This window comes from Taudactylus pleione, unplaced genomic scaffold (assembly GCF_031769625.1).
Source record: "Taudactylus pleione unplaced genomic scaffold, aTauple2 ptg000370l, whole genome shotgun sequence".
Lineage (NCBI taxonomy): Eukaryota > Metazoa > Chordata > Amphibia > Anura > Myobatrachidae > Taudactylus > Taudactylus pleione.
The window spans coordinates 7,109,960-7,136,548 of NW_028284771.1; the positions used below are offsets into that span (position 1 = coordinate 7,109,960).

Consider the following 26,589-nt stretch of genomic DNA (forward strand, 5'->3'; position numbering starts at 1 on the left):
AACTGACGCTGTACGCAAGCAGTGTCAGCATTTCCCTGGGAAATCTTTCACTTCAGTGAAAGACTTCTCTGAAATGCTGGGGATATAACTCGCGGGGACAGTGGTTACCGCAAATGCTGTCCGCGTGAGTACCCAGTATTGGTTGCTATGGGCAACATCTCCACTTCTAAAAACTCTCACTTTAGTAAATATACCCCGTATTATCTTGTTTTCAAAATCCTTAATGAAAAGCACAGAAAATATTGTGAAAATGTGATTAATGGGCTGATTCTGATCTGGATGCAGACGAATCCATATCTATTGGCAGTCACCCATCTGCGACTTTATGTCAGGCTTGCCTACCCTCCCGATTTGGCCGGGAGCCTCCCGAATATCGGGTGCCGCTCCCGGCCCCTCAGAAAGGCAGGGAAGCTACAATGACGCGATCGCGCGGTCCCTGCCCTGCCCCCAATGCTTCATCATTGCCCGGCCATGCCTCCTGATGTAAGCAGACATTCAGACATTACCGGAAGGAAGGAGCTGAATGTTGGCCAGCATGCTTTATGTGAATGCCACTACAAAGTTGTTTACCTGTGTACATCCGTGCATCTGAATGTGCAAGGACTGAGATGTCCACTGTCCGTGTCCATAGACACAGAAATACAGATTGGTGCGTCCTTATATAATATATGAAATTGCTTTGTCTCTCCCCCCATGTCTTTATATTTTTTCTCACAATAATGTTTTGCTATTTACTTTATTAACTTGGCTGGGCACAGCGTGCTCACAGCATTCCTTGTTGTTACAGCTCCTGTTTCTAGTCAGACTCGTCCTCTTCTCGGGATGAGACCAATGGCGTCCCTCCCCCTGGTGACACCCGTTGCGCAGAGGATTGTAGTGCGAGCACAATACTGTATTTCACTATTGTTGGGTTTCCGTTATTTTGTGCAAGCAGTGTTTACTTGTGCCCCTCTGGTTTCTACAAATCATGTCTGTGCTGCAATGTATCCTATTCACTTTCATACAGGGTGTGATATGGGGAAGGGGTGTGGGCAGTGCAGAGTCTGTCCCCACTGTGAAAGGAAGCCTAGCTTCACATCTGGTGCAATGTAAATACCTTCCTTCCTTCATCTGCAGGCTGTGGTCTGTGCAGGTGATTTTAGACACGTATTAGAGCTGTGAGAGGCATGTAGGTGAGGTTTGATGGGCATGTGGGCTGGTCTGAAGAGTATGTAAATATGTAAAGATAACGTGGTGAGGACTGAGTGGCACATGTAATACATGTGGTTCCGAGGGGATGTGGTAGGCTAAGGGCTAGTTTGGCCCTACTATAAGGGTTTGAGTGGCGTGGTGACGTTTTAGAACAAATTGAGGAACATACTGTATATGGGGGCGGCATGTAGTTAATTTAACGGCGGCCGGGATGCAGGCTGTCGTAATCCCGAAGTTAAAATCCAGCCCCGGGACTAAAGATAGGCGTTAAAATACCAACACCTATCTTTAGCCCGACGACGAAATCCCGACATCCGGCATCCCGACCGGCTTTCTAGCTGTTATCCGCATGGGAGGGAGGGTTAGGGTTAGGCTAGGGTAAAGGGGGGTTAGGGTTAGGCATCCCCAGGGGGAGGTTAGGATTAGGCACCCCCTGGAAGGGTTAGGTTTAGGGTGCGGGAAGGGGAGGTTAGGGTTAGGCAACCCCGGTGGGAGGTTAAGGTTAGACACCACTAAGGGAGGCGTAGGGATAGGGTACTTACCTCCCCTGTCGGCATCTTCTCCCTTTGGGCTTCCGGCATCGGGCTGTGAACCGGCTGCTATTCAGCCGACGGGATTTCATACCCATTCCTATGGGGGCATGGGCGTAGGCTCATACCAGGAGCCTAGAGGTGAGATAGTTACTTCTACCCCTCCTCTGCTCGCAATTACTACCAACACCTTAGGCCCAGCAGCACTAACACACACTACCCCTAGCCCTTATTCACTATCAACATCCCAACACACACTCTCCTCCCATTGCCTTCACTTCCAACACCCCAGGAGCTCCCAGTCACACACTCTCCTCCTCATGCATTCACTTTTAACACCCCAGGAGCTCCCAATCACACACTCTCCTCCCACTGCATTCACTTACTAAATCCCAACAGCGCCCAGTCACACACTCCCTATGCATTCACTTCTAACATCCCAACAGCACCCAGTCACATACTCTCCTCCCCATGCACGCTGCATTCACTGCTAACACCCTAGCAGCACCCAGTCACACACTTTCCTCACCCTGCTTTCACTTCCAACACCCCAGCAGCACCCAGTAACACTCTCCTCCCACTGCATTCACTTCCAACACCCCAGCAGCACCCATTCACATACTCTCCTCCCACTGCATTCACTTCCAACACTGCAGCAGCACCCAGACACACACTCTCATTCACTTCATACAGATGTGTCCTCACTCATCTTTGCTGCAGTTGCGCCAAACAGCCCCTCTCGGGGTGCCTGGTCCTGTGAGACTCTGCTTGCGAATAGATGTTGAGTTCATGCGCATGGTATCTGTTCACTGAGCGGGGAAAGCCTAGGATCTGCCCAGCATCTCTGGGAGTGCTAGGTACACCCCCTGAGTGATGAAAAAGGGGGCCTGCTGAGAGGTCATGCCCCTTCCCACAAGACCACACCCCCTTTAGGGGAACGGGATCCCAATATACACAATACGTGGCTGCTGATATAAGTATAGTATAATTCTGTGTCAGAAGAACTATTGCCACTACAGGGAGTGCTGCCACTATGAGTAAATATCAATGCCAGAGTTTTCTCCAGCAGTTTTCTGGATTTAAATAAAATGTACATATTTTTAGTAGTTCTTGGAAGTTGTTCCTAATGACTGTTCCTGTTACTTTCATGATTTGGGGTTATTTTATATATGATCCAATGAAATGTCACATTTGCTCTTCTTTATTATTTAACTACACATACAGTATATCTAAAAAAAAAAAAGAAAAAAGATGCTTATCTAGAAAACCCAGAAAAATCACTTACCCTTTATGGAGGGCTGTTGTGCTTTCAGCTGACGTCAGACAGGTGGCAGAGTGGTCTTGCTGAGGTCACTGGCCGCGTCTTTGGAGCAGTAGTTGGGGGTCAGACAAGGTCTTGCTGGCTGTAGTGAGAGGCAAATCCAAAGCGATGATTAGAAGGTAGAAGGTACACAGCAGGGAAAAGACTGGTAGTGGGATTAAGGAGAGGCCTAGATCAGTGTGGAGATTGAGTAGGGTTGGGAGAAATCTGCGGTGGTAGTTGCCAGAATGAGAGCAGATACCGAGTGGTGGAGGGAATAGAATGATGGTAGAAGCTGGGCCCTAGTGGAGCGCTCATCAGGACACATCCATGACTGCTGGAGTCCATTGCAGAGGCTCAGGAATGCCATTCTTTATTACATCATTCCTAGGATACATAACAGTGGCGTAGATATTTGTGTTTTGCAATTATTGCCTGATTGTTTTTATCTTATCTCACCAGCTGCTTTTCTCTTGCTCTCTGCAGGTAAAAGTGATCCATTTTGTGTAGTTGAGTTGAACAATGACAGACTGATGACTCACACTGTGTACAAGAACCTAAATCCAGAGTGGAAAAAAGTCTTTACATTGTAAGTCCTTAACAATAAGAAAAACCTTTATATGAAATGCAACTGTAAATCAAATTGTACAAGTAGCTACAGGATAGTCTTCATGGAAGTGGTTTTGCCAAATGCTGTCAAACATGTATGTTATCATATGTTCTCCTTGCGTGTAGTACATTATCAGTTTACTAACCTGAAATGTCTGTGAATAGAAACTGATTGTCAGTCATTCTCTGTGCAAAGTTCAGACATTTTGTTATGCACGCTGGACTGAAAAGATCATGTTTGGGCTTTCACTAATCTATAATATAATCTTGAATGGCTGTTCCAACATCCGGAGCCCCCTCAATGGCTTTCACTGTTACAACGGGTCAGGCAACATAGAAAAGGAGATGCCTGCTCATCAACTCATGGACAGGGGACGAGAAGCTAGGGCCGGATGTTGTACTGTATGTACCGCGCAGTGCATGGAGGGAGAGACAGACCCGTCAACTGATGGGAATGTGAACTAATGATTTTTATAGAGAACATGTGTGCAGTCTGCAGGAAGATGAGACTAAAGGTGAGTACACACTAGACGATATTATGTGCGATCTGGCCGATTTCTACGCATCGGAAAGGCAGATTGTGCATAATATGTGCAAATCGTGAGTGTCCAATCACGATGCAGATGCGCATACCCGTGGGTCGTACGTCGGATCTTGAGGTTCTCCAAGTACCAGCATGCGGGAGAGACTTGCTGGGACCTATAGTTCTACTGCAAAATATTTTTACTTTTATTTTTACACTACACATTTACACTATCAACCTGGCACCCACAGCTCCATTGGTACCGGGGATAGCTCCAGGCTATCAGCCCAGGCCTGGGATGTCCTGGAGACGGGGACCCCTTTTATTGGGGGGATCCACACCTCCCCAGGGATCCCCCCCTTGGGCTGACTAGTGATCAGGGGTAATGCTTTGGCAAGGGACCAGGTGAAAGGGTTTCCATGGCTGTGGCATTACTCTTCTGCTAGAAAGAGCTTGGTGCTAGTTATGGATAATACAGGGGACCACTACGCTTTTTGTCCCCTGTATTTCCAAAACCAGGACTGGCTCGGCTGAGCCCAGTGCTGGTTGTGCTAAATACAGAAGACCCCCAACATTTTTTGTCCCCTGTATTATGACAACCAGGACTGGCTCTGAAAAGCCCGGTGCACGTTGTGCTAAATACAGTGGACCCCTTCGTCATTTGTCCCCTGTATTTTCACAACCAGGACCGGCTCTGAAAAGCCCGGGGCTGGTTTTCCTTTAGGTGGGGCCAACGCATTTTTTTTTTGTTTTACACTTTGTATTCATTTTTTTTAACACAGACGCATTGACGGATCTCACTGATCTGTCCATGCATCTGCGTCTTACTGATTTTTTTTATCACAACTTTTTGCAGCACGGATCGCACTGATCCGTGCATGCATCTCTACAAATTTTTTTACACAGATGCATGCATCTGTCTGCAATCGCACACGATCTAAAGATATTCAAATCAATAGATTGTGCACGATAGATCTTATGTCACATTGTGCTGTTTTTTCTCCATATCGTAACCTGGAGTGCCGGGGAGCTGCCAGGGAGAGTTCAAGGGAAATCGTTGACGGCATTGCTTCGTTTGCAGGTCGCATAGTGTGTAGGCAACCAGAGAGAACCTGAGGATGTGTTGCATTGACTCTGGTACAATGAAACATGCAGAGCTCAGAGGGAAAAGAATGTGTCCTGGCTAGAGATGAGTGGTTCAGTTTTTCCAAGCAGGACCGAGTGACGGCTTGGGTCTTCTCGCCAAGTTCGGAACTCATATCTAGAAACCAGATCTCACGTATTTTGGATTGCACGTAAGTGCCTCCCTTGTGATTTCAGGTGTTGGGAAGTTGTCAAAAGTGACTGGAAATCACTGGAAATTAATGTTATTGATGTTAATAATACTGTAGGAACAAAATACAGGTCCAAGTCAAATCATTTTAGCTGTTGTTATAAATCCAGAACTGAATCTGAACCGAAACACTTGAGGGTGGTTTTGACTAAAATCAAAACATGATTTAGAACCAAAACCGAAACAGGGGGGTCTGCGCACATCTCTAGCCACCGCACATGCATAAACCAGAGGGAGAAGAGTGTACTGGCACCAGCTGAGATGAGATATGCATAAACCAGAGGGAGACAAGTGTACTGGCACCAGCTGAGATGAGATATGCAGAGACCAGAGGGAGACAAGTGTACTGGCACCAGCTGAGATGAGATATGCATAAACCAGAGGGAGAAAAGTGTACTGGCACCAGCTGAGATGAGATATGCAGAGACCAGAGGGAGAAGAGTGTACTGGCACCAGCTGAGATGAGATATGCATAAACCAGAGGGAGAAGTGTGTACTGGCACCAGCTGAGATGAGATATGCATAAAACAGAGGGAGAAAAGTGTACTGGCACCAGCTGAGATGAGACATGCAGAGACCAGAGGGAGAAAAGTGTACTGGCACCAGCTGAGATGAGATATGCATAAAACAGATGGAGAAAAGTGTACTGGCACCAGCTGAGATGAGACATGCAAATACTGTAGAGAGGGGATGTAGTCATAATCCCGGCTGCCAGGATGCCAGCGCTCAGAATACCGGCGCCAGCATCCTGACGGTAAGTTTTGGGGTTAGGGGGAGGGTTAAGGTTAGGTGTTAGGTGCTAAGGGGAGGGTTAGGCAGCATGGGGGGAGGGGGAGGGAGAGGTGGAGGGTTCGGATTCTTCCCGACAGGTGTTGGTATCCTAACCCTATCGGGATGCCGGTGTCGGGATTCTGCCAGCCAGGATCCCGAGTGCCGGCATCCCCTACCCATCCCGTAAAGAGACAGAAGAGAATGACACCAGCAGAATACAACTACCATATCTAACAGGGCAGGTGAGAAGCCTGGGACTCAGATACATGACTCTGCAGTTAGGGGAAGGAGAGAGAGGAGCGAGAGAAAACGTAAAAATAAATAATAGTAATTAAAAAAATATAAAGAGGGAGACAGATGAGAGGAATAAAAAACTTGAAAGCTTTTAAAACTTTTTTGTTTTAATGTATCCAAAGAATAAAGCATTTAAAAAAAAAAGATTTTCATCTGTTATGTTGGTAATAACAGATATGTACAGCATTGCAAATAGATGAAAGCCAGAACATCTTACTGCTCACAGAACTGGTCCCATCTGCCCTAGGGATTATTGGCAGAAGGAAATGTTTTTTTATTATCATCATTATCATGGAGTAACTTTGAGAGATAATGAAGAGCTTGTAACTTCCTGTTGGTTTGTGCAGTGACACCCCTATAGACTGTGAGCAATTGCACCTGCTCTGGCCAGTAATACAGTAGCATAGAGGCCCTATTCACATTGCAATGTCCATGGAGACAAAGTCAGACTGAGAGAAACATGCCGAGAGCAACAGGTAAGGGGATAGGGCCAGAGAGAGACCCACACAGAGAAATATGCACAGAGACAGAGAGACATAGAGAGACCACACTTCCCCGCTGTACTTCATGACGCAGCTTGCATCGCCACAATTCATACTTGCCTACTATATTGAATGTCCAGACAGGGCCACTGAGACTTTGGGCTGGTGAGGGCATGGCTCCCTTGTTTTATACATTACTATTGCAGCGCGCGCATCAAGTAAGTTACATTTCACTGCACTCTACACCCTACAGAGGCCACATAATCTGTACCACCCCCTATCTGCTCCCCTGTGTCGGGAAAACCCCTGAATCTCAGTGCTTTCCATCAGGTACCCAGTACCCAGGGGAGAGCCAACCCTCCCAGTTCAGTGGAGCGAAGACGCAATTTATGGTAAATTGCATAATTAAGCCCTTCTTCCCACTGTGTGATGCTGCAGATTAGAGATGGTCATCGATGGGTAACCATCGATCGTCACAAACGATGGTACCATCGGTGGTTATCATTGATGGTATAAAACCATTCAAAGTGAAACCATCAATGATTTCAACCACCGATGGTCATCCCTGCTCTATGACATACTGGGCAGCTGGCCAATCAGAACCGAAGGACGGGGCTCCATGGGTGTGTCAGGGGGTGGAGCTAGGCTCTGTGTTAAACGCAGGTGTGTCAGGGGGTGGAGCTAGGCCTTAAGTAAAATAAAAAACCATCGGGGGGCTCACTACCATCGATAGTGAACCATTGGTTCTCCGCCATCGATGACAAAACTATCTGACATCCGCTGTTTACCATCAGTGTGTTAAAACATTGCAGACATTTAAAACATTGATGGTCGATGGCCATCCCTACTGCAGATTGCTGTATTTTGCAGTGGTGTCATGAGCATAACAACCATAAGTGCAAGCTGGCAGCTGCTGTGGGGCCCAGAGCTAAGGGGGGCACATTTTCCTTGTCAAAGTTACATTTTTCACCATTGGTTGGTACATAGGGACCCTTACAAACTTTTGCTATGGGGCCTTCAAATACCTAATTATGCCCCTGATTGGTGTGCAGGATAGTTATATCAGTCACCCCTCCACTGCATATAGAATGATACAAGTATGGTACATGGTTTGCCACATGATGTACTTTTGTCATGTAAATGAGACTTATGTATTGTGGCCCTTAACATAAGTAAAGCCCAGAGCCCTAGATTGTCATAATCCACCAGTTGTTCCATGACCAGTGTTTGACAGTGCATATGTCACTGTCCTCCCATAGATGCAGTGATTAAAGTATTCTAGGATTAATAGGATTTTCTTGTTGTTGTTTGTTTTGGTTCTATGATTTCTGGTACATAGCAAAGTCCACTTATATTTCCACCTTCACACATACATTCAGTGCATTTTATTTAGAGTGATTCTTTTACTGGTCCTAGTGACCTTTCACTTTGACTTGCAAACCTACTGGCATGTGGTGGGAGCCTTGAATCGCACCCCCTGTTACTGATTGACATCATAACTGCTTTATCACCCATCAGTCACCTTTCCATCTTCCCGACAGAACTTTGTGACTAATGCATTTCTTTGGTCATATGTCATTATGTGATGTGAGGATAATATGGACTAATGCATCACACAGCATGGATGTCCAGTGGATGGGATCTGTTGATGGGTAATCATATACACTACCCACCAATGGTTGCTGGCGTACTCTACTCATAAACACAGTGACTCATGGGCACATAAAAAACACACTATGTACATATGGACGTATCTTATGTCTGCTGGTGATGCTCTACACCTCACTACTTTCAATGATAGGTACCACAACTTTTGTAAATAGAGCTGGAATGTAACTTGTCATGAATGTTCTCCCTTTCCTTGTTCCTGGGAAAGAAAATGTAACAAAAATATAACTTTTAAAAGGTATTATTATTATTATTACTTTGCTCTCTATTAAACCTTACTCAGCAATGGACAGATCTGATCAATAATACTTTTTATAATTGGTTAACAATCTTTTTTTTTTGTGGGAAAAGACAGTGAAATTACATACATTCCTACTTTCAAATGCCACCAGCGGATTCAGCTGTCTCCTGCTTTTTAGCCTGTCATTTCTGGGGTGTGTGTGGAGGGTAATAGATCTAAAATCTGCTTTCTCTTTATCAGCAAAATATCTTTAATAATGAACTTGAAACAAATAAAGATAAAAATATCTGTTGATACTGTCCTCCTGATCTGCGTCACTTTTGATACAGCTTTCATTTGCACCTTTTCTGGGTACTGAATAGAATAAATCTTCTTGAAAATTGGACTCATTGTGGTTTTCTCTGTATTCAAGTTATGGCCACAAAGTAGATGTGATGGAACACACAGACGGCGTAATTCGCTGTGCTCTGCTGCTCTTGCATTGGCCGACTAGCTCTTGAACAAAATCTTATATATAAAATTCATTGGTCTGTTTGTTTTTTTGTTTGCCTGCCTGTCCATTTATGTATTCAGATACCCCTGCACCGATTGCAGGGGATGAAACCAATGTGAGGTGGTCCAGTTGGATCCTGACCTTACCTGACCGGTCAGACCTCCCGTTGGTGTGTGTTGGGCAGAATTTAACCCCGAGAGCCTGTTCTGAGACTTCCATTGGATGGATTTGGAAGAAAACTTCACAGAGTGGTAACCTTGGATCCCAGAAAACATACTAGGGGGTTGGGGTCCCGGTTGGACCTCACGGCGGAGTGTGCCGGGCAGAACTATGACCCAGGGAGCCTGTTCTGGGCCTTTCCTTTGGATGGATTTGGATGACATCACATAATAAAACTTAATAACTTGAAGATTTAAACCTGGGCCACGCCTGGTACTTCAGCTAGTATACAATTAAAGTAAAAAAAATAGATAAATAGATAAAATTCAAAGTACAGTAGTAGCAGTAATTTTCTGATTTGATATAGATGCTATTGGTTATTTAAACCAAATGTACTTTAGGTAACCATTGGCCATCTGGCCCTCCAAAGCAAAAGGCTGTTGGGTGACTTAAGCCGAGTATGCCCAACATCTTCCAGCGGGACCCGGCGGGGGAGCTTGCCGATGCCGGCAGCGACAGAGCAACGGTGGGGACCATTCTGCATTTGAAAGCATGGCCTTCACTAATGATATCCCCTCGCTAACGATATGGCCGTCGCTAACGATATCCCCCTTCGGTCCTACCAAGTCATGTTCCATGTCACACCATCTGGCTCAGATTTGCTCCATGTGTATAAACTAAAGCCAAGCTAGTGACATAAGTGGTGAGGCCAATGTTTCTTACATACAGGGAAACATACAGGACAGCTAATGGTAACAAATAGACAATGTTAATCAATTCCATATAATCTTGTATCTGTATATCCAAGGTTGCAATCTCAGTTGCAATACTACTTTCACCTACAGGTTTCTTCATTTCCATTTATGGCATTTATGATAACTTCTCTGAGGCACTGAAACAATGTCACTACAACCTTCCCTGTAGTCTTGTGAGGCTTGAAATACACGGGAAACTGGTGTTTAAGTGGAAAGAAAAAAAATCCTTGAATGTTACTTTCCTTGATTGCTATAATGCAGAAGTTGGTATGATGAAAATGTTTAGCAATAACATCTTATTAGCCAATCCCTATGTGCTTTATATTTTATATCACCTCTATTTAACTTTCAAAAGCTCTGTAAATGTGCGTAAATTCTGCCTTATTCCTTCATTTGTTTATGTAGCACAGTGTTTATTTTAAAGGTATAAGATTTTAAGATTAACTCCGGGAGAGAACTCGTCAAAAGCATTCAGCTATCTTATTTAGCAGTATTAAATGAGTCACAAGACTAATTCAGATTTAGAGCCTCTAACGGGAAGCCTGTAATATGATTTTGCTTACTTATTACTTGCTGTAAAAGAGAGTGGTTGTTATATTTCACCAACCTGAGGTTCTGAAAATCAAATATCATGCATATAAAAAAGAGCAGAGATTAAATATTTCCATCACTCATACTGTAAAATAAGTTTTCATCAGCTTGTAGCTACCAAATGAGAACAGCAATTTACACAGCTATGTTATATTATTCAGCATCCTATCTGCACAAAGTGCAAGCCTGAAGTTTCTTTTTATTGTTATCATTTAACTAAAAGAGAAAAACATAAGGGTGAAAATGAAAAGGGAAGTTTTCCCTAATGCATTATTGCTTTATATTTCCACATTTATTAGTTAATGTCAATAGTATGTAACATCGCATGTGCTTTAATGTATTATACAAAACAAAATGTCATAGTGGCAAATGGTACCATGGCTGAAGCTTAAGGTGCATACACACAGAACGATATATCTTTACTTTTTGAACGATAATGATATCGTTCAACGATATATCGTTCATATCTTTAAGTGTGTATGCAATGAAGTACCAACAATGCGTGCTCCCACTGGACGGTAACAATATCTTCCATTGGGCATACATGCAGGCCAATCTGGCGATATCGTGCATTTTCTGATAATGATAATCTTAGTTATTTAACATTGTGACGGTCAAAATGTAAAAAAATACCCCTATTTCAATTTGTTATATGTTTATTTTATCATTTGATGGCCATCAACACAGACCCTAGTGGACTGCATGCCCAAGGGCTTACTAGGATCATTAGTACTGATTTGTTACTTTTAACTATTTATTAATCCAAACCCCACAAGACTTGGTTAGACCCTAGTGCTTCAACATGGGATTGTTTATGCAGGCAACTATATCTTCATTGTCGGGAGGAGGTGGCGGGATGCAAAGGTTGGATGTAGGCTGTGGTGGAATAGGAATCACAGGTGCACAACCTAAAGTGCCAGAAGTGGGGTCCACTGAGACCTGGGGTAAATTTCCAAAGGGGCAGGATTTTTTGTATTTGCAATTTGCAATATATCACCAGAGTTTTTCAACGCCACACCGCATATTGCAAACCTCAAACCGCATGCAATGTGTGGCAGTTTTAAAACACCCGAATGTAGTTTAGACCAAACAGCATGGTTAAACTAGATGTACAAAATCCAGTTTTACCTCTTACATTCTGTAATATAGTGCAAGCACAACAAGGACATGGCAGGCAGCAGGCCATGAGTGTTGGCACATGAAGATCTATAAGCACAGCATAGTATACATGGCCAGCCATGGTATACTTCCACTTTTAGCGTCACAAGTGTCCCCTACAAGTATTGCGCCTCTATTGAATAAAAATGATTACCTCCATCAAAGAAATAAATAATGCCCCCAATCTTAATAAAGATATCAAACCCCCTATGGTAATAAATAAATCATGCCTTCTATATAAATAATTAGGGCTTCAGGTTATAATATATAATGCCCCTACTGGAAATAAATATTGATTGCTAAAGCTACGCCTGCACAAAATAAATAATGCCAGATCCCAAATATAAATCCCGATGATGTAGGTGCCACCTATCCTGCGCTTCACTGCCTTAATTTGTATTTGTTTAGTAAATGCTTAGAAACAACCTGAAAAGAATGCTCCCTTGAGGAACAAGTAATTCAGTATGGAGGTAAAGGAGTTCATACAACTACAGCATAAAGAGCCTGTTGCTCAGTGATACTATGGTTATCAATGGCTATCATTGCTGTATCACAGACCTGGGACCATGGGTGATATTCTGGGTATGCAGTTGGGAAGCCGGCAGACCTACTCCTGACAGCCGTCTACCGGACTGCTTTATCCCGGCGAGGGTTAAATGACAGGCGTCTAAATGTAGACGCCTGTCATTTTACCAACGCCGGGAGACCGGCGCCCGGCATCCCGATCGAAGGGATACCGGGCGCCGCAGCGGACAGCCGCGGGGGGGGAGGGTTAGGTTTAGGGCTCCCGGGGGAGACTTAGGGTTAGCCCCCCCACGGGAGACTTAGGTTTAGGTGGCAGGGAAGGGGGGGTTAGGTTTAGGCACTTAGAGGGGGGTTAGGGTTAGGCTAGGGGGAGGGAGGGTTAGGGGTAGGCACCCCCGGGGTGGACTTAGGGTTAGGCACCCCCCCGGAGACTTAGGTTTAGGTGGCGGGGAAGGGGGGGTTAGGTTTAGGCATTTAGAGGGGGGATTAGGGTTAGGCACTGGGAGGGGGAAGGTTAGGGTTAGGCACCCTAAAAGAGGGTTAGGGGGTTAGAAATAGGTTAGCTAATACTTACCTTCGACGATCGGGATTTCCTCCTCTGCCGGCCTCCTGGTGTCGGGATTCCAACCTCCAGGCAGGGGTCTGAATTAGGCCCTACCTTTGTGGAGTTTACATTGGTTTCCTTGGATGTTTTGATTTACACTGACACTACAAAAACATACTGGTATGTTAAAATTGTCTGTTACCAAAATGGACCCCACTATGTATATGTGGTAGAACATTTAGAAGTAAAGCTCCAGTTGAATCCAGCATAATGAAACCTCTGAGGTGGTGTTACTAAATAGTCCCTGGCGGGAGCATGATCCATTTTGTAGGAACATAAACCATAGCTATCATTTTGCATCGGGCCCTATAACCTTAGCAAATCATTTAAAAAAAATTGTTCAAAATGCTGTAAGGGCCAGGAGCTCTAGCTAAGGATTTGGTGGTCGAAAACTTCTTAGTGTCTTTAAAATGGGCCGTTGTATCCAGTATACAGTAGCTGTGGCAACTAGATGGACTGAAGCAACTGACTTATATGGCCTGCAGATGCTTGGAGTGTGGAAGAATGATCATACCTAGCAAAAGTGTTAGCAATATTGCTGGGAATAGTGTGTTCACACTCCAGGACATAAATGGAGGGTATGTGGGAGTGGATCGCAAAACTTATTTGTTTACATGTTGCCAGCCTTCTTATACTAAGTGTGCAGTAAATATATGTTTCGTGCAAAAAAAGAAAAAAAACATCTATATATATAGATTTATATACTTAGGCCTAATGTTCGCATAGACATGCATAGATAGTATAGTGATGCGGCTTGAGCATTCCAGTATTAAAAGCTAAAGTCACATCAATCTATTTGTACACAATATAATAATGTAATTAACTGTCATATACACTAGAGAATAATGTCTTGACAGATAATAGTAATACAAATGAAAATGACAACTGTGGTTTGCTCGGTTGTGCTGCTAACAATCATCATCTTCATTGCACGCTTTATGTTACCAGTCCTCCATAACCACAAGAGGCGTATCTGGATTTGCCTCCATATTTAATTATGTTGATTTATGTTCCTACTGTACTCAACTTACAATTGTCTGCCATGGCCCATCCTTGTTCCGCCTCTACAGCTTAAGTGGATGCAAGTCTACGATCTTGGCACATTTTTCGTGTCAATGTGCAGTACGGAAATTCATATATTGCTGGAAAAAAAGATTTACTTATAATTACAGTAGCTCACGAACTATTGATGCAGGGGACATATGTGCCTATGACCCTGGAATGTGGGTAGGGCCTATTGATGCAAATTGCCCACCTTGTCCCTCCCACAGTGGACTTGTGCATCTCCAATCCAAGAATTGCATGCCATAAGCCTGCATAGTTTTTGTTATTAATGAAATGAGTTGTTTTTGTCCTTGTGTTGTGAGGTCACTGATGTTCTGTGTTTGGTTATAATAAATATTGCTAGAATTTATATGATTTATCCTGTTTTGTTATGTTTATCCGTATATATTACCATAAAAGCCTTGCAGGTTCTATTTTGATTTGAATAGATGTTTTGTAGTTATTTGAATATATTTGTGGGAGTTGTGATTACCGTAACACAGTTCCCTTAATTCACTGTACTATTTCCTTTTTTTTACCTTAAAATACTGCTCATTGTACATTCATTTCTAGTGTTCAGGACAACTGATTTACCAAATGTAGTCAGCTATTTCATAGTAGGGATGTGCAGGCTCGGATTAGTTCGGATTTGCATGCCGGGTTCGGATTTTTCCCTCCAAAAATCGGGTCTCAGAAAGAGGCAAAACGTCATCTTTCATGGACAAACATCATCATTCCTGGACAAAATGATGTTTGTCCATGAAAGATGACATTTTGCCTCTTTCTGAGACCTGATTTTTGGAGGGAAAAATCTGAACCCAGCATGCAAATCCGACCTAATCCGAGCCTGCACATCCCTATTTCATAGCAGCAAAGTGACTAGGAACCATTGCACTAAAATACTTAAGAAAAATTCACATTATCCACTCTCTTTTTTTTTTCTGTTCTGATTACTTGAGTTTGTTCGTTAATAAAAACCCCTTCTAAAACATTTAGTGAATACATTGTTTTATTTTTCTGGTTTCTATACAAATCATTTACAACATCTTTTCAGAATAGTTTATTATTCTTGCCGTTGGTTATGACTCAGGTCAGATCTATGCAGTGGACATGATTGTACCTATAAAGCAGCTTTGTGTCTTATCCAAGGGCGATGAAAATAAACTAGCGTGAAAACAACTACTGAAGGCAGAACTATAATGTAATATATTTAGTACAAGTTGAAGGATGACATGTACCAATAAATAATAATAGAATCTAAAATAAAGTAAAACGACCTGTCGGCGTGAAACGTCTTTAATATATTAAGGAAAAAGCAGTAATAACCATGAAATAAATGTTGTGAATGACAAACTGTTTATTGGCTAAGTTCACTATCGACCATATAATTAACACTGCATTATTTTCTTCTCCATAAAGCAATGTCAATGATATCCACTCAGTCCTTGAAGTGACAGTCTATGATGAGGATCGAGACCGAAGTGCTGACTTTCTGGGCAAAGTTGCTATACCCTTGCTGTCTGTAAGTCTCATTCACCTGCCATACATCTCAATGTTTGTCTCAACCCACAAGGAAAAAAAAAAATCTCTGTTCAATGTCAGTCAATTCTCAACCGAGATATGAAATGTCACACACACACACAGACACACAGACTCACAAACACACACATACACACACACACACTCTCAGACACGGACAAAAAGAAAAAAAGAAAAAGAAAAGAAAATTTAACACCATCGGTCCATGACCATGTTGAATCCCACGGTATTTAATTTTTCCTGACAGGCTCGGTGCTGGTAATGAACAGGTACTTGTCAGAATTGCCACAGTTGTTTTGGGCTCCCTGTCAGTTTCAGCAGCTGAGGGTCAGAGGTGGAAGGGGGGAGTGTATTCAGCAGAGACCACGAGACAGACGGCTGTCATGTCTTTCTTCCCACAGATTCAAAATGGTGAACAGAAAGCCTACGTCCTGAAAAACAAGCAGCTGACAGGGCCAACAAAGGGGGTCATCTATCTTGAAATAGATGTGATTTTTAATACTGTAAGTCTAAACTTTGCTTCTTCTTTTTTTTTTCCGCCACTGCTAAAGAGCTCAGTTCTTTGAAAGCTTTTGTTCCAGAGCTATAAATCATATGTTATCATTCATATTATTCTAACCTCTACGCAAGTGAAGAAAACAATGTAGCCAGAGCATGGCGTACACTCCCCACATATTACTATTCAGCTGTTGTTGCTACCAGTGACACTGCCCCTGTTAAGTATGCATGCCAGTTACCCTCCCTTGGTATTATGCACTTATGTCCTTTATACGATTTTGCTTTTGTGAATTTTTAATCAGGGTGCATGTGCCGGTCACAGATTACAATTAAGATGGAAAACTGATCGTTTGTACAAGTTGCCTTTTTACACCCACTTATTATTATCTGCAGGTAAAGGCCAGTCTGGCTACACTTCTGCCAAAAGAACAGAAATACATTGAGGATGAACCCAGACTTTCTAAACAGGTAAACAACCCAGTAGCCATTGACAGGTTACTGGCATACAGTAACAATATTTCTGCGTTCATGTCTTCCAGGAGAACAAACAAAAGAAGTTTCATTTTTTTATGGCATTATTGATTGTGCTAAAAGAAAAACTTATTGAACGCAGCTGTTTTGTTTTATTGTAACTTGTGTACTTTTTTATTATTCGTTATGCTCATTTTATTTATAGGGAAAGTATATATAATACCTAATATTAACTTGATTTGGCTCTGAGGCTTGAAACCTCACCAACTATTCAAGAAAATTATTTTATATATATATATATATATATATATATATATAAATATACTGAACACCTTACAGATACAAGTTGCTTTTGAAAGGACTTTTAAATAATAACTTACCTATCAATAGCATTGCTAAACCGGATATATATTTGCAGTGAATCTTGAATAGCATTTATCTATTTCTTTAATAAGGCTACTCTTTGCACATGTTGTGTGAAAATATAATAACAATAAGAGTGAGACTGAGCTATACACAAGGGAGCAGGTCTTTTCAACACCATCCTGACAATGTACCTCAATCATAACTTAAATTATGCTTGTCTCAGACTGCGTAAATAACGGAATTGTATAGAACCATCTGATGCTAGGGGGGGGGTTGGGAGGTTGTGATAAGGACAAATATCCTTTTGGGAAGACCAGGTTTAGATTTACCAGGATGATCTCACAATAGAAACTAAAATGGTCTTGATTCTCTAAACTCGGAAGTGGAAATAAGTTGTTATCTATGAATTAAATATGCAATTTATGCCTTAAAGCATCATGTTGATTATTAATTTGTTTCTGTTACTTTTATAGTTGAGTTACATTTTTATTAGATCCAGATCCCCAGCCAACATTTCATCTTTAAACTGGTATGCTTCCTAATAATTACATATTTTAATTAGAAAGTATTTATATCTTTGTGGCATCATGATTAAGAGCATCAGAATTGTTGCTTAAATAAAAACTGGCAAGATATAGTCAGAGGCTGAATATGTGAAAAGAAGGATATCAAAATTACACCTATGCAGTATTCCTTTGGTGTAGGAAATATGATGGGCAATTACTGGACAATAAGACAATTTGATGGAGGATATAGGACTAATTCTTGTTGGATAATTCTAGGTTCCACACAAACCTCCAACCTGAAATGGTAGATAGGCCTTTAGAAACAAATGATGGTGCAAAAGAATTAAGCAGGAACATATTTCAGTGTAACTAGCGTAGAAGGTACAATTGAATTTGAGTTTAATATTTGACCAAGGGAAAATGAGCAGGTAAAGAATAGTAGACAGAACCATGAGGTACCACAAATTAAAGTGAGAGAGGTGGGGAGAGTACATCACAGTCAGAAACATAGAAGGAAAGCTAGGAAAATGAAACGTTTGAGGAAGAGTACAAGGATGGAGGTCTAGATAGTTTTATGAGACTAGTTCTCTGTGTCAAAATATTATTATTAGTGTTCTTATTTTTGGATTTTGGATTTGGGTCCATGTAGTAAATAAACCCCCCTTCCCCCCCCTCTCAACACCTTTGAATGAAGAAGTGGACTACTCATTATAGTTTGCATCTCCATTTACATGTGAATGTCCTTACTGTTCTTTGGTTGAACTTGAATGCCCTCAATCCACATCTCCAGACATAGGGAGTCGCAAGTGCCCTTATATGGGACTGTACATTCCACATTGTTATAATAATAATAATAATAATAATAATAATAATAATAATAATAATAATAATTTTATTTATATAGTGCTTTTCTCCTAAAGGACTCAAAGGCCTTCATTCAGAGCCGTACGCTCTGAGCAGAGCGCACGCTCTGAATGAGGGCCGGCCTCCATTTTCATGGAGCGTCCTCCTGGACGCTCGTATAGCTGTGGGTCACCACCCACAGGCTATACGAGCGTGCATTGTGATGGTGGCGATGGTCGAGACCATCGCGACCATCGAATTTGCGAGCCAGAGCCTGCGGTTGAGGTTTTCAACCGCAAGCTCAGGAGTGGTTTTGGCTCTATCAGAGCCAAAATCACTCCCACTGACATCACTAGTGATGTCAGTGGGCCGGCTTCTGACGGGAGGCGTTCCCGTGGGAACGCCCCCGTCAGGGAGGCACGCCCCCGGCACGCCCACCAAAGGGGGCGTGCTGTCAATCAACATTGACAGCACGCCCCCTTTGATCGGACACAACGAGCGAAGGACTTTCCTTCGCTCGTCGCGTCTGGCGCATGCGCACGACGGAGCTCCCTCCGTCGTGCGCATGCTCAGTCCATAACATCGACCCACTTGCGAGTGGACAGCCGCTCGCGAGTGGGTCTGAATCAGGCCCAAAGTGCTTTACATTTGCCTTTACAGTACAAAATACAAAATAAGCTTAAACAAGGGACATTAGTGAAATGCTTGGGTGAAGAGGTAAGTCTTGAGTCTACTTTTGAAGGATTCTAGAGTGGAGGCCTCTCGAACTGTACGGGGAAGTGAGTTCCATAAGGTTGGAGCCCCAAAACTGAAAGCTCGACCCCCAGATTCCAGGAGATTCTAGGTACTGTTAATAGTCCTTTGTCAAGGGATCGCAGTATTCGAGTGGGACGGTAAGGAATCAGTAGCTGCTTTAGTTACCTTGGACCATGGTCATGTAGGGCTTTGTAAGTTAGTAAGCCAATCTTGAAAACTATTCGCCATCTCAGTGAAGGGAGTAGACAGTGGGTGTTATGTGGCTGGAACGGGGCTGGTTTGGTTAATAGCCTGACAGCTGCGTTTTGTACCATCTGCATGCGGTGTAATTCTTTTGCTGGGAGTCCAAGGTAGAGGGCATTGCAGTAGTCTAGGCGTGATGATATAAATGCATGTATGACTTTAGGCAGATCTTCTGAGGGAATTAAGGACCTCATTCAGAGTAGGTCAAAGCGGCCGCACGGTCGTACGGGAAAAGGGGCCGGTTATGCAAATGATTCCCTCGCAAGTTGCGTCCTTAAGTTCGAATCGGTAGCTGGCCGACCAAGGGGAGGAAGCGGGCGGAATTAAAAAAAATACGCCCCCTTCTCGTACGCATTGCACATCATCTCCGGGCATATAAGGATTAATCGAGACCATCGGAACTGGTCGTAGAGCTTAAGGTTGACCATACCCTCTCTTAAGCTCTACGATCATGTCAGTGTAAAAACCTCCCATGTCACATGTGCCATGACGCTACTTTGTTAATTATGCACTCCCATAAACCGTATGCACTCCCATAAGTTTGCATAATTAGGCACGCCTGCATTCGGATCTCCACTCCCCCGTTTTCAAGCACCTTCCCCTGTTACCACCCACAAACGCCTCAATCTGTAACTCAAATTACCGACCTGGCTGTGTTCAAGGAGAGAGAAATTTCTGATCGTAGCGGCTAGTTTGCGCACGCGCATTGCGAACTTTATGCATGCGCAGTATAGCGAACATCGGTGGCGTACGACCGTGCGGCCGCTTCGACTGACTCTGAATGAGGTCCTAAGTGCTTGATTCTGGCAATGTTCCTCAGATGAAAGAATGAGGATTTGATTGTGACTGATACCTGATGTTTAAGTGTCAAGCCACTATCCAGGACAACACCAAGATTCCGCACATGTTCAGTGTTTTCTAATTCTGCTCCCCCAAGCATAAGTCCTGTTGGTTGGCTATGCTTTAGCCCTGACTTTGTGACCTATCATAAGGACCTCTGTTTTATCAGGGTTCAGTCGCAGCCAACTGGCACTCATCCACTCCTGAAGCTCAGCTAGGTAGCCATTTAGGGTTGTTATGGGGTCCTTTGTACCTGAAGCAAAGAACAGTTACAGTTGTGTATCATCTGCCTAGCAGTGGTGGACCAGGCCATGACGTCTGATTATTTCACCCAATGATAGCAAAAATCATGGGAGATAGTATAGAACCCTGTGGGACACCACATGGAAGTGGCACTGGTGATGAAGAGTTTACTCCAGAAGAAACTCTCTGTGACCGGCTGGTCAGAAATGATTTGAACCAGCTAAGGACTGTGCCATCAGGTCCACAGAAATTTTTCAGGTTCTCAATTAGAATCCCGTGATCCACAGTATCAAATGCTGCTGAGAGATCCAGAAGGATTAAGATTGAACAATCACCTCTGTCTCTTGCCATCAGAAGATCATTAAGCACACATACCAGAGCTGTTTCAGTGCTATGTCCTCCTGAATCCTGACTGGAATGGATCATAAATATCATGGGTAGACAGGCGGGTTTCCAGTTGCATTGCCACCACTTTCTCAATGACCTTTCCTAGAAAAGGAAGGTTTGATACTGGTCAAAAGTTGTTGATGTAGTCGTGGTCTAAATTAGGTTTTTTAAGAAGTGGTCTAACAATGGCTTCCTTTAGTGGTTCTGGAAATATGCCTGTTTGCAAAGAGCAATGAACTATTTTTGCAATTAAAGGACCAATCATGTCCATACGTCCTATGAGAAACTTTGTTGAGGCAGGGTCCAGATCACAGGTGGTGGGTCGCAACATTCTGATAATTTTGGCAATGTCTTTTATATCCATTATGTCAAAGGGAGACAGGTGGCTTACCTTGGCAGGCTTGGTAGTTTGGCAATCCTTTGATGGCACTACGGGGATTCCAGCCTGTATGGAGGATACTTTATCTGCAAAGAATTTTGCAAACTCATTGCATCTTGACTGGGAGAGGGTTTCATCAAGCTGTAGGCATGCTGGTTTGCAAAGCGTCTCCACTGTACGGAAAAGCTGAGCTGGCCTATTGTTTGCTGCCTTGATCTCATTTGAAAGGAACTCTGTTTTCTTATGGGAGATTGTTGATTGATATTCTCCAATATGTTTGATTACTGTTAACTTATCCTTTACCAGGTTAGTCTTCCTCCATCGTCTTTCAAGTTTACGCCCCCTTTTCTTGAGTTCACTAACACTATTGTCAAACCAAGGGGCTTGACGGTGTGGTATGCAGGGTCGTATACGCACAGGGGTGATAATATCCATTGCAGCTGTCACATCTCTGTTATAATAATGGACTAGAGAACAAGGATCTTCACAGGCCCCCATTACCGCAGAAAGATCCAGGTTTGCTGCAAGAACCTGGGGGGTCATGCCCCTCCTTGGACGATACCTTGTCAACTCCATGGGTAAAGTTCTATTTTGAGGGGTTGCAACTGAGAAGCGAATCGAGTGGTGGTCTGACCACGTGACTGGGTTTATATTTAGGTTAGAGACTTCTAATGCAATCTGGAAGACAAGATCAAGAGTGTGACCACTTATATGAGTAGCTGAAGGAATGACTTGTGTGAGCCCAGAGCATTCATTCTGCACAGGAGATCTTGGCCAAGGTGAGAGAGCTCATCATCAACCCCTTATCGGGTTAAATGCTCCCGATCTGCTGAGCAGTGTGCAGCCAGCTTGACCCCCTTGTGAGCCTACTGCGAGCCCTGTACACACTGTGCTAGAAATAGCTCAGCAGTCGGAATCCCGTCACCACAATCCTGACTGCCGGCATCCCGACAGTAAGTATTACAGTTAGACTGCAGGGGGGAGGGTTAGAGTACTTACCTAGTTGGGTTGGGAATTTGACTGTTGGGACGCCGCTGTCGGTATTGTGACCATCGGCATCCCGACCCCCAAGATATGGTTTCTGCAGTCGCGTTAAACAGCCCTTTTAGTCGCGCCTAATCCCATGCAAGTTTACTAATGCCGAGCATCTTTTTGTGCTTCTGTTTTGCCGCAAATGCGTCTTACTGTATTTGCAATGCAACAACTTTGCTGATTAAAATTATATGCAGCATGTGTATGTTCTGTGGGCCTAATTCAGAGGCGCTCGCAAAAAGCGAGCGCTCGCTCTGAATCAGGGTAGCCGCTTTTTTAAAAAAACCCGGCCTCCTGGCCACTCGCTAAGCTGTGGGTGACCACCCACAGCTTTTGTGAGCGACCAGGTGATGGTTGCGATGGTCGCAACCATCGGGCTTGCAACAAGACCCTTGCGGTAGGGTCTCGTTCCCGCAAGCCCCAGTGAGTTCCTGCTGTAATAGAGCAGGAAGCTCACTACTGACATCATGAGTGATGTCAGTAGGGCCGCCCACAAACGACAGGCGCTCCTTCAGGAATGCCTCCATTTGGCCAGCCACCCCCCCTCCCCGCCTACAAAATGGGGTGAGCTGTCGATCAACATCGACAGCCGCCCCGTTTGTAGCGAGCCCCGGAGCGAGTGAATTTCTCACTCGCTCCAGGGCTCGCGCACGACAATGCACGACGAGTGCATAGCGCTTGCAAGCTGGTCTGAATCAGGCCCTGTGTGCGACTGCAGCTGTATCTGTATATGAAATGCTACATTGCAGTGTTGGCCGCTGTTTTTCACACCACTTAACGATGATTTTACAGACTCGGTTGCACACAGAACATACACATGCCACGTATAATTTTAATCAGCAAAGTCTGCTTGTGTGTCTTATTTGCATTGCATTGCGAATAAGAGGCATTTGCTGCAAAAAAGACGCACGGCGAGGCTGAGTCACATGGGTGTCAGCAGCTCTCACGCACCCTGTGTAACGTGAATCATAACGCAGGGAATATAGACAAGGAAGGACATATTTGTATGTGCATTACATAATACTAAGAGGGAATATTGTCTATATATATATATATATATAGATATATATATAATATATATATATATATATATATATATATATAGAAACAAAAAGTGGAAAAAAGAGCGCCTCCTAGTGCAATCTCGTACCGACTGTAGTACCCTTCACCAGTAGTATTCACCTATGTGATGGAGGTGTACCTTAGGCAGTGGAATTAACCACAAATCAATCAGCATGAAACAACCAATAGCGTGTTCAGCACTTCAACTTCTTATTTGGAGCGAGACAACTCGAATCATAAGACACCAGCCATAGTTTTTATGCAATAATGGTGTAAAAAGAGAAAAGGACCATGGTGTAATCAAATAACACAATAAAATTTAATGCACACATAAAACAAAGTAAAATGCCCGTACATTATAAAATAATTCAATAAGCTTATCTGCAAATGTCCATGGTCACTTTACACTAGCCCCGGGCAGAAGGTAACATTAATCACCAGTAAACCTCAACGCATTTCGTCCACATCAAATGTATAGGACTTCATCAGGAGGATAATAAATAATCACAACCATGCCCTATATCCCCAATGGCCTCAGATGTGAGGGAGAGACCGATGGGAAGTATGGGATGTCAAGAACAGGTGAGACGATCATCTCCATTAAAAAGAAGACTAATAGAAGACGAGGGAGAAGGAGGGGCCTTAAGCGAATACAAAAAAAGACGAAACCTACAAAATTAAATGAAGATGCTGATCTAAAAGGTAGAGGCATTTTCAATCTTTCATCATATGAATTATCCGAGGCAGAGACTTCTTTGTTGTGTAAAGATTTAACGTTCGCTCCTACGGCTCAGCCCAACAACTTTTAATTATTTATTGATCTTAATAAATGTATTAGAAAATTGACTCTACGTAGGCATTTTCTAAAGAAGGAGTCCACAGAAATAAGTAGTGCTATCAGTCATTCCAAGTCAGGGTTAAAACCATGCTCCAAATATTACCCGTTAGAATCCAAAAGCAGCCAAATTGAGATGTTTTATGAATTAGTGAAAAAAGAGTTATGTGATACAAAAAATACTTCTCAGACAATAAGAGTGAAAGACAATCTAACCAATTTTGAAAAGAATGCTATAAAGAGGTTGAGAGATAATGAGGAGATAGTTCTCAAGCTGATAAAGGGGGAGGTTTAGTGATTATGAATAGGACAAATTATGAGATGGAAGGATACAGACTATTAAATGATGTTGTCTCCTACAAAAAATTGGACATGGATCCCACAGCATGATTTGTGGAAAAACTTAGGACTATCCTGGTGGATGCATTGAGACAAGGTATTATTGACAAACATGAATTTCAATATCTAATTGAAAATAATCCAGTGATACCTATCGTTTATTTTCTCCTCAAGATTCATAAGTGCCTGGATAATCCTCCGGGGAGACCAATAGTGGCAGGTATTGACTCCCTGACAGCACATATTTCTGAATATGTGGAAATATTTCTGAGAAAATATGTGCATAAATTGATATCCTATACAAAAGACACCACGGCAATTTTACAAATTTTAGAGAATTTTATATGGGATGAGGATTACCATTGGGTCACTATTGACGTGCAATCATTATATACGTCAATTGATCATACTAAAGGTATAGAATTCCTGCTTGAAGATCCAGATTTGAGTGAAGCCCATAAAAATTTTATTTGTGTTTTAATTGATTTTATATTGAAACATAATTATTTTAAATTTTTGAATAATTTTTATCTCCAAATATGTAGGACGGCTATGGGAACCACCTTTGCACCCAGTTTTGCCAATTTACATATGGGTAGTTGGGAGAACATGTTCATTTATGGGGAAAATATTTTTCGAACTAACATTATTTTATACCAACATTATATTGATGATATTTTAATTATATGGAAGGGTCCTAAGCCAACCTTTGATGATTTTATGAAATGTATTGGTGACTATACATATAATTTGTCTTTTACATATAAATTTGATGACCACCAGGTGGAGTACCTGGATTTAGTTTTAAGGAGTATTGATAATGTCATCCAAACTAAAAGTTTTATCAAGACTGTGGATACCAATTCTTATGTACATTTTAAAAGTGGACATGCATCAAAATGGAAAACAAATATACCTTTCTCACAATTTTGTAGGGTTAAGCGTAATTGCAGTGAACAAGATAAATGCGATGAACAACTCAAACTGTATTCTGATAGGTTTAAAGAAAGGGGTTACCCTAATGATCTGCTAAGTGAATCTATGATTACAACAAAGAATATTAACAGATCTGACTTATTGAAATATAAAGAGAAGACTAAGAATAAAGAAAATGAGGTTCTTTTTATCACTACTATAATAAAGATGAAAAACGGATACTCAAAACCCTGATAAAACATTGGGACATCCTGAAAATGGATGGCATGTTGAACACTGTCCTACCAGACAGACCTAAGGTTGTTTTTAAAAAGGCTAAAAATCTGAAAAGTATACTTGCTCCCAGTCAGCTAAAGGTGAAAACACATAGAAATATGAATCCCTGGGAAAACCTAAGAAAAGGTTTCTTCAAATGTGGTCACTGTATTATTTGTAAATATATTAATCCTAACAATATGTCCTTTACAAACTTCGATGACTCAAAATTTTTTCCGATTTATGAGTTTATGAACTGTATAACAACCTGGGTGATTTATATGTTGGAATGCCCACGTGGATTGAAATATATTTGAAAGACAAAGCGACCATTAAATATTCGGATCCAGGAACATGTGTGGAGTATAAAGAATAAACTAGATAACCATAATGTCCCTAGGCATTTTAAACAATTTCATAATTCTGAACTGAATGGTTTTAAATTTAAGGCCATTGAGCACGTGACTATTGGGGAACGAGGAGGTAATTTAGACAATAAATTATCGAGACGTGAGATGTATTGGATATATGCATTAAACACCATGGTCCCCAATGGTCTTAATGACAATTACGAGATTGCTCCATTTTTAGACTAAGGATTGTTTTAGAATATTGTTTACGTGGGTTTTATGGTTTTCTAAAGGTCTTTTATGGTCATAACATTTTATTTTTTACCTATTTGTTTTTTAAAAATATTATAATTGATATCTTTTAATATTTTATCCTTGTAACATGTATATGGCTCTTCCTTATGGACTTTTATATTACACCTTATTACTGCTCCTATA

At 42.4% G+C, this 26,589-nt stretch overlaps 1 protein-coding gene across 3 annotated transcripts in view; it reads left to right on the top strand.

Annotated features, from left to right (window-relative positions):
• The window catches only part of MCTP1 (multiple C2 and transmembrane domain containing 1), a 1,010,275-nt gene that overhangs the window by 665,133 nt on the left and 318,553 nt on the right, over positions 1 to 26,589 (top strand). For all 3 annotated transcript variants that reach the window (XM_088444636.1, XM_088444637.1, XM_088444638.1), the window contains 4 exons: positions 3,508 to 3,610; positions 15,691 to 15,793; positions 16,212 to 16,313; positions 16,702 to 16,776. In XM_088444636.1, coding sequence (XP_088300762.1) covers positions 3,508 to 3,610; positions 15,691 to 15,793; positions 16,212 to 16,313; positions 16,702 to 16,776 — 383 coding nt within the window. The remainder of the gene's footprint in view (positions 1 to 3,507; positions 3,611 to 15,690; positions 15,794 to 16,211; positions 16,314 to 16,701; positions 16,777 to 26,589) is intronic.